Source organism: Martes martes (assembly GCF_963455335.1).
Source record: "Martes martes genome assembly, chromosome: 1".
In the NCBI taxonomy this organism is placed as follows: Eukaryota; Metazoa; Chordata; class Mammalia; order Carnivora; family Mustelidae; genus Martes; species Martes martes.
Window position 1 is genome coordinate 183,796,385 of NC_137888.1, and position 9,529 is coordinate 183,805,913.

Genomic DNA, 9,529 nt, shown 5'->3' on the forward strand with positions numbered 1-9,529 from the left:
GAGACCCAGAAAAGGCAAAACAACTTTGACAGAGAAGAACAAAGTTGGAAGACTTGCACTTACTGATTTCAAAACTTACCACAAAGCTGCAATAATCAAGACTATGTGGTACCAGCATAAGGACAGACATGGAAAGCAACAGAAGAGAACTGAGAGATGAACTATCTCATCACTGTTTTCCAATTTTCCTCCATTATAATCAGACACCAAATGATCTGTGCGACATCGTCTCTACACAACACTAAGTTGAAATTCACTTTGTTGTACTACTGGTTCATACATTTTTATTAATGAGTCAGGTATACTAGAAAAAAATGAATAATCTGTAACTGTTAGGAGCAGAGCTCCATAAATATTCATTACCCCAACCTTGTCATTTTCTTGTTCACATCTTCTATGGTCTCAATAAATGTTTCTGCCTGCTTAGTCTTAGGATATGTGTTAAGATATAAGTTAATATCTCCAACAAAGATTATAGTTTTGGTTGGTGGAGGGATAGGCGATGGGGATTAAAGGGTATATTTATCATGAGGAAATAAAAACTAAATTTTTAAAAAATTACATTTCTATTCATTTCTCCTTGTACTTCCGGCAATCTCTCCTTTATAATTTGAGACGCTATTATTTAGTCCAGGTTCAGGTTTATTACATGTCCCCAAAGCATTGTTCCTTGTATCACTATACAACAGTCTCTTTGTTTTTTGGCTTTCAGTGTTTCTTTTGTCTGATACTGACATAACTCTATAAGCTCTTTTTGGGTTCGTATTTCTCTATCAGTTTGGGTTTATCAGACAAGTGGAACCACTATACGTGATAAGAATAGTTACTATAGATGTGAATAGTAATTGTGGGAGCTAATTAAGCAAGTTATGTAGAACAGTTGATTCTGCATCTAGGGTTAGGACGGAAATCAGAGGGCAGGCAATGGGCAAGGATGAAATGGGGAAGTGCAAGGACAACCTGGTCCATCTGTTTCTCATCTACCTCAATGATGTAGTTACCTGTAGTATAAGCTAGCATTCTTTCCTGCAGAGCCCATATATCTAACCAAGAATTCAGAAAAGCTGAAAGACATGATCCAGTAGGAACTGGAGAGGCTGTAGACCAGCGATAAGATGTATCAACTGCACCAGTGCCTGACTCCAACACCAACCCTGTAAGCATCAAGCCAGCTACTGTTTCGCTTCCACCTTACAAATGTTGTGCTGGTTTCTCTTGTAGCCTGCACAACTGAGAACCATCCTGGAAAGGGAGTTCTGGGAAATGGAGTTCCAGCTCAGTTATGCTGACACAATGCAAAGCCACCACAATGTGCATGGATATCTATTTCCATCTCCTTAATTTTATTCTTTCTGTAAAATAATGTTTTAAGTATGTCTCTTGAAAATAGCACATTGCTGGATTTTTCTTTCATCCTATCTAGACTCTATCATTTAACGATCATGTTTAATCCACTTACCTTTACTGGGGTTTATGACTTCCATAACTTAAAAGAACTATCTTTTAAAAATGAAATAAAGTATCATCTGTACCAGAGATATAGGCATGATTTGCACTCCTTAAGTATTTTATATGCATGACTTGTTACTCACCACTTCTCCAGCAGAAGCAGCCAACATATGCTTCACAGGCATTAAATATGAAGACGAATCGGTGTGCAAAAACCATTTCACATATTCATAGGTGATAAAAAAAGCAGCAGCTGAAATTTAAAACAAACCAGTCTTTCACAAAGTTTAAATATATATTCAAACTGTTTAGAAATGTTTCTCAAAAACAATTATAACTCGAATTATTAAATTATGAGGTAAGAGATAAAGATAATAGTTGAAACACATACTCTTCCCCCCTGCCCCACTCCTGTAGAATTTACTGTGTCCATGTTATATGCCCAAACCTGGACTTACTAAAAATGCCGAAGACATGATCCCAGCCCTGAGGGAGCCTAACAGCTAAGCTTACATTCACCATTTTGTATTAAGTCACTTGACATTTTTTAGTAAGTATTCTAGAATAAGATACGAATTTCTGTGATCCTAATTATCTTTACATACAATAAATAATAAACAAGCCACTACGCTGATTTATAGACAGGTTAAGACTGAAAACATATACTTTAAGTAAAACATCTATTTGATAATGTTTTATTGCTATTCACTCAAAATAGCTATGGCCACTTTGTACCATATCATGTCACCTTTACATCAAGGAATAATCAACTATTTAATTACAACTAGAAATCAAAATCTCAAAAAAGCTACCCCTATCACCATGAACTAATCTTAACTGCACAAGAGGGCTTTTAAAACCTGCCATGTACTGTTAATCAAAAGATGTTTATCACTTCCATAAAAGATAAGGCATGAAAGATAAATGAATGACAAATTCATCTTTTGAAGGACATTTGGACAAAATCACATTAAAGTCTAAAACACTCAGAAAAAGAGCTTCATAGTGAAAATTAGTTTTCAACAGTTAAAGTCAACGAGCTTTTAAACTCTCCTCAGGCTGCTAACAAATAAAACACCGGGCCAAATGAGGACTCTTATAACTGAAGGAGTAATGACCAATGCAAACAGTTTTACATAATTAACACAGATCCCTATTCCCACAGTGGTTCTCAATAAGGCTTTCCCTACTTCTGCACACTCACCAAATGTACACCAAATAACCGAATTCAGCAGTAAGTTCCACCTGCTACACATTTCACCCTCCCACCCCATCCCCAGGGAAGGAAGATAGTGCTACCAGTTTCTTGGTTTTCCTGGTTAATCACCTCAACCTGTTTAGACTATATCGCAAATTTGTGATAGACAAAATCTTTTAGAAATGTAAATCCCAGAGGCACCTGGGTGCATCCAACTCTTGATCTCAGCTCAGGTCATGATATCAAGGTCAAGAGTTCAAGCCTTACTTCGGGCTCCATGTTGGGTGTGGAGCCTACTTTAAAAAAAAAAATGAAAATGTAAATGAAATGTAAATCCCAAAATTCTCCAAGATGACAACCAAGAAAACACCACTAATTGGAAATGATGTCACAAGGTTCCAAGTGAGGCTCTGGACAAGTTACAATAAAGAAAAGGAATTGGGCTGATATCTACAGTCTCTTCTAGCTCTTTATTTTTTTTTAAGATTTTATTTATTTATTTGACAGAAAGAGAGACGGCAGGAGCGAGTGAGAACAAGAAGGCGGAGCTGCAGGCAGAGGGAGAGGGAGAAGCAGCCTCCCCATTGATCAGGGAGCCCAATGTGGAGCTCGATTCCAGAACTCTGGGATCATGATCTGAGCCAAAGACAGACACTTCACTGACTGAGCCACCTAGACACCCCTCTTCTAGCTCTTTAAAAATAAAAACCTACAGTTTTTTTACACTCCCTTCAAATAAAAGTAAAGATTCTGAATAGGGTCTGCTGTTTCCTCTTTCAACCCTCAGTCCCTTCTTCCCCAACTCTTCACCCGTGCAGAATACTGCATTCCCCCCTATCCCTAGGGTATTTGTTCAAGAGCCCCAGTACATGACTGAAATGATGCACAGTACCAGACCCTGTATATACTGCATTTTTTCCTATACATACATATCCATACTAAAGTTTGATTTCTCAATTAGTCACAGTAAGAGATTAATGAAACAGAGCAATGCACCGTAGTAAAAGTTAGGTGAATATGGTCATACTCTCTCAAATATACCTATACTGTACTCACCCTTTTTCTTGTGATGATGGGAGATGATAAAATGCCTGCATGGTGAGATGCAGTAAGATGAATGAGGTAGGCATGTGACATGGCATTAGGCTACCAGTGACCGCCTGATGATGCATCAGAAGGAGGATCACCTGCTTCTGGAGCACAACTCACTACAGGTAACTGAACTGCCATAAGCAAAACCACGGATAAGAGGGGACCACCATATGGTCTAAGAAAAGTCTATAGTTATTGAATGTTACACTGGTGTATTGTAGGCGGACTAGAACCTTAACGAACAATAGAAGAAAAAAAAGGGGGGCGGGCCACAGAGAAAACTTCCATTCACCAAAAATTTACAGAAAAAGAAAAAGGCCATTTCTGAACCACAGGCACTCTGATGGACTACCCCAACACCACCCATCCACTGATGTTCTATGGATAGCACAAAAACAGAGTAAGTATAGCAAGGAAAACATTTTCTCACACGTGCAAAAGTTGAAAACCACATGTACGTGAAGTCCCACGGGCAAGAATCTGTAACAGTCCTGTGAGCCTGAAAGCCCCATGTACTCCACAGACTATTGCTAATACTACCATCTACCAACACGAATTCCTCTCTGCAATTTGTAAAAGAAAGAGAATTTTTAGAACTATAAAGGAAATACCATAAGAATTTTTTTTTTTTTAAACTCCAATGCCCAGGCCACACCTCAGACCAGGGAAATCACATATTTGAAAGTGGGACACAGGCATCGGTACTTTTTTAACCTCTCAGGTGATGGCACTGTGGTCAAACTGAGGAACGGCTACCTCTCTCCCACATACAGAACTACATGTGACAGGGAGTGGGTGCTCCAGAATAGCTTCCCTACAGTCAACTCCTTACGGTAGTAAGACAAATGAAAATTGAAGGATAACCTCAAAGACAGTTTGCTATTCTAAGGGCTACTAGGAGAGGGAGAAGAAGAAAGAGAGAGACCAAAGGACCAAAACACTATTTTCTCTCTGCACTACCTATCTTTATGTGAATATTATGCTCCAGGTGAACACAGATGAACATCTAAATGTCAGATGAACATGAAAGAATTCCTCATGAACTATCCTGAGAAAAACTCCAGAGTTTAAGAATCTCCTAGAGCAGAGGTTAGTCTACAATTGTGTGTGTGTGTGTGTGTGTGTGTGTGTGATTCTTCTGTTCGCTTGCTTTGCTACTGAGTGCCACTGAAAGCATCAGTAAAAAGTACACTGAAAAGTGGATTAAAAAAAAAACAATTATACTGGGTGCCTGGGTGGCTCAGTGGGTTAAGCTTCTGCCTTTGGCTCAGGTCATGATCTCAGGGTCCTGGGATGGAGCCTTGCATCAGGCTCTCTGCTCAGCAGGGAGCCTCCTTCCCCTCCCCTCTTTCTCTGCTTCTCTGCCTACTTGTGACCTCTGTCTGTCAAATAAATTTTAAAAAATTAAAAAAAAAAAAGATGATACTGATTACAAAGTAAGAGGGCCATAAATCACGTAATGTGACTCCAAACCTACAACAAAACAAGACACTCAAAGGAGAGTATACAGGAGGAGGGTAGTGGGAGTTGGCTGCATCATCTAAGAGCAATTTAGTTAAGACAGAAAAGGTTTAAGGCCTCTCAGGTTCATGTGCTCCCAAAGAATCTCCAAGGCAGTAGTTATTAAACTCAGCCTCACAGTGGAATCACCTAGGAAGCAACTAAACCCCCTGATACCCAGGCAAAGCCCAGACCAATTAAACTCACGGAGGTGACATGGGCATCAGTATTTTTTAAAGCTTCCCAAGAGACTCCATGGGTGGGCAAGGGTGACAACCACGGCTCTGAGGTATGACAACCAATATTAGAGTAACATTTTCAAGATTCTAACTGGGAATTTTAACAAGAAAAAACATTTTAGAAAGATTGCTTATATTCTATTACAAATACAGTGGAATGGGATCTCTAGCACTAGCTGATTCAAAGCAGTGGGTTAATGAATTGAAAACAAATTCAAGAGATAAGCTACAACACATAGAGCAATTCTACACGGGGTAACATCACATAGCATCCTGAAAATAAATCTCATTATCTTGGTTTTCTAGCAGTGAGAATATCAATGTAATTTTTACCATTAGGAAAGGATCCAATAGCAGCAGAAGGAACGCCAGCATAGATTCCATGAAAACCACCAGCCTTATTAAATCCTTGTGGACTCTGAAGCCTGGTTTTAATGGTATCCAGAGGAAATAATATCAAGTCAACAGCGACACCTGCTACCCCACCAGCCTTTAAAAAAAAAAGAAAGAAGGAAAGAAGGTTAGAATCAAATAAGCTCTCTGCCATATGGGGGTAGGGATAAGAAAAAAGTAGTCTTTAAAACGTATTTCTCATACCTATCAGTCCACAGCTTATCTGGCATAGCCAAAGGAACTGCTACCTAAATTTATGGATTTTCCCTAGGGAAATAACTACTGTTGTGCTATATTCTTAAATTGTAATTTTTTAAATAAATTTTTATTTTAAAAATGTATTTTTAAATTCATTTTTAATGCCTCCGCATGGTTCAAAAGTCAACAAGCAACCTCAGAAAGGTTAAGAGTCTTTTTCCGCAGTCTAACAACTCAGGTAACCACTTTCTGCTGGCTGCTTACTGTATCCTTCTGAAGTTACTCTAGGCATATACAAGCAAATATGAAAACGTACTTTATTTCCCTTTTTGAAAAAAAATGTATATATAATATGCACTGTGCTGCTCCTTGCTTTTATCACTTAATTTATCTTGCTGATCTTTCCATAGCAGACGAAATGTTATGTTTTTGTCTTTTTACCAAATGAGTAGTAAAACAGAAGTCAGACCATTTTGGGAGAGACTTCCATTTTGAAATGAGTACTTGTTCTTGGAAATCTAGATCTGTATTTTAAGATTCATACATCTAAGAATTCCTGTAGTATTCATACTCCATTGTGTATATTTAAAAATTCCTTGACAATTTTTAAATTAAGTAAAAAAAAATGTGGGGAAAAAACTAAGTTTCCAGAGCATACTAAAACCTGGCCCCTTGGGGTACCTGGGTGGCTCAGTGGGCTGGGCCTCTGCCTTCAGCTCAGGTCGTGATCTCAGGGTCCTGGGATCAAGCCCTGCATCGGGCTCTCTGCTCAGCAAGGAGCCTGCTTCCCCCTCTCTGTCTGCCTGCCTCTCTGCCTACTTGTGATATCTCTCTGTCAAATAAATAAATAAAATCTTAAAAAAAAAAAAAACCTGGCCCCAAGTAGTCATCTCCCAAAAGATATCATGTTGCTTTGAAGAAGCTGTGTTTTAAAAACTACAGAGAGCCTATATAGAATATTTTTAAACTGGTTATCACTTAGGCAAAGCGAAAAATTTCAGGAAAAATTTTTCAGAAAAATATGAACTCAAAAACAGTGTCAAAAAAAGCTCAATACACAAAGTCTAAAAGGCATCATTTAAAAATGTGAATCAAAACCAGTTTGCTGTAAGCAGAAAGAATTACAAAGAGAAAAAGACTCTCAATATGGCTCCTACATAGTAATTTTTAAAATGAACTCATTAGCTTTTCTCATCTTTTGAATTTTGAACATGAATATATCTCCTATCCAAAAGGTAGAAATATATATATTAAAACTATATATTCAAAACTAAAGTATAGGGGCACCTGGGTGGCTCAGTGGGTTAAAGCCTCTGCCTTTGGCTCAGGTCATGATCCCAGGGTCCTGGGATCGAGCCCCGCATCAGGCTCTTTGCTCACCTGGGAGCCTGCTTCCCCCTCTCTCTCTGCCTGCCTCTCTGCCTACTTGTGATCTCTGTCTGTCAAATAAATAAAATCTTAAAAAAACAAAACAAAACAAAAAACTAAGGTATAGAAAAAGAGAAATCAGCATTATTCAAACATACAGGCAAAGTTCAAAACGATGAGTTGTTTCCATCCTTTGGTTACACAAAATGCTCAGGTGGTACAAAGCTTAGTACATAGCAAACACACTCTTGCTCTACTTACCACTCACCATAAAACCATTGGTAAGAGTTCACTGCAAAAGTGAAATTACATCAGTGAGAAATCCAGTAATGAACTAGGGGAGGTAAATCATTAAAAAGAATTTTTAATGATTTTAATAATTTTTAATAGAAACAGGAAAGTACATTACCATAAATATTAATGCTGTACTATATGATCAGCCTGAGAGACATGACAGAACCTCAAAGACCACGAAGATCTACTCTGCAAATGACCTAAAGAGATGTCACGAAAACAACTCAGAGATGTCCTAGAAGAAAACCACAAGAGGCAGTAAAAGAATGACAAGAAACTGGGATTTCTTCCTGGAAATAAAGATGGCCTTTCCCAGGTCACAAGAGTATGTTCCCAAGTAATGTAGGAAAGTAAAAAAAAGAGCCAACCTTCTCCAACATTGTTCTCAATTATTTTTAAAGGATTTTGTAAAATTCAGTACATAAATAAAATATTGCACCTGCCTCTTTATTTTCTCAAAACACAAGGAAAACAAAAATCCTGCTGGGAATGTCTAATAAGACTAGATTCTTTACAAACATGCTGCATTTCATTGTAATTTTCTCTTTAATCTTAGGAGAGGACTCAGAGAGATGCTTGCTATCTACTGCTAAATTTTAATCAATAAGTTAATTAGTCTTTTAATCTATTTGGCTTCTTTGCATGCATTGATTCTCTAACCCTTCTTTCATCAGAATTCTTACCTTCAGAGAATAAAATAACCAGATTCAATCTCTTTATCTAGTAAAACATGAATCAGAAGTTTCTAATTGCTTTTGCAGATTTCAAACTTCTGTAACTCAAATGTCATTTAAATTCATGAGACTGAAAAAAAAAAAAGCCAGAACAAGAATAGGAAAAAGAAAAAATATTAACTGATATATTTAGCCACACAGCAACATATTTAAGATTTAAACGAAAACTTGGGAGTGCTCATAATTTTATATTAATACTGTTTTGCCCATAATTATGTTCAAAATGCCCAACCCTTGTATCAGTTGGATATAAGGAACTCCATGAAATTTCTTTATTCTTTAGTCTAAGAAATTTGTTTTACTTATGACCATTTATCAAAAAGCAGGTGTGCCTGAGTGGCTCAGGTAAGTGTCTGGCTCTCGGTTTCAGCTCAGGTCATGATCTCATGGGTCATGAGTCAAGACTCATCACATCAGGTTCTGGGCTGAACTCGGAATCTGCTTCAGATTCTTTCTCCCTCTCCTTCTCCCTCCCTTCCTCCCTGCTCGCATGCACATGCACACTTTCTCTCACCAAAATAAGTTTCAAGATTTGTGGTAGCTTACACTGAAAACTGTAGTTAAGAACTAGACAAAATCCAAATATACAGAACATAACTCCAATAACCAGCAAGCCTCACTACAACATAACAATTTACTGAGCCCTTGATATAAAATATGCCTCCAGTTTAAGAAATATAAAATGCTGGCAGGCTGTAGAGAGGAAATATCTAATAAGTGCTTTGAAATTACTCTGGGAGTTGAAAAAAATCAAGACTGCATGCTATAAGACCTTTATTTTTCAAAAGGAGGCTGACACAGTAACAGAAAAAAAAAAAAATCACTGATGCTTGACTACAGACCAAAACCAAACCACCTGTCCAATTTAACTAAGCAAAATCACAGGACACTGGCCTGAGCAACAGCTAAGAACCAGTCAAACCCTTGACATAGCTTCCTGAGGAACATCCCTCCTTGGTCTTCTCCACAAGGCAGCCACTGGTGACTGCCTCAGAGACAAGTGCTACCTCTGCTTCCTGGCATACTTGTCTTTCTTCCCCAGCAGATTCACAATCTTTCCAGTG

At 38.0% G+C, this 9,529-nt stretch overlaps 1 protein-coding gene across 6 annotated transcripts in view; it reads right to left on the reverse strand.

The window, feature by feature from the left end:
* The window catches only part of SLC25A26 (solute carrier family 25 member 26), a 126,371-nt gene that overhangs the window by 108,015 nt on the left and 8,827 nt on the right, over window positions 1-9,529 (reverse strand). For all 6 annotated transcript variants that reach the window (XM_080801948.1, XM_080801950.1, XM_080801951.1 and 3 more), the window contains exons 2-3: window positions 5,812-5,968; window positions 1,593-1,702 (exon numbers count right to left, since the gene is read on the reverse strand). In XM_080801948.1, coding sequence (XP_080658074.1) covers window positions 1,593-1,702; window positions 5,812-5,968 — 267 coding nt within the window. The remainder of the gene's footprint in view (window positions 1-1,592; window positions 1,703-5,811; window positions 5,969-9,529) is intronic.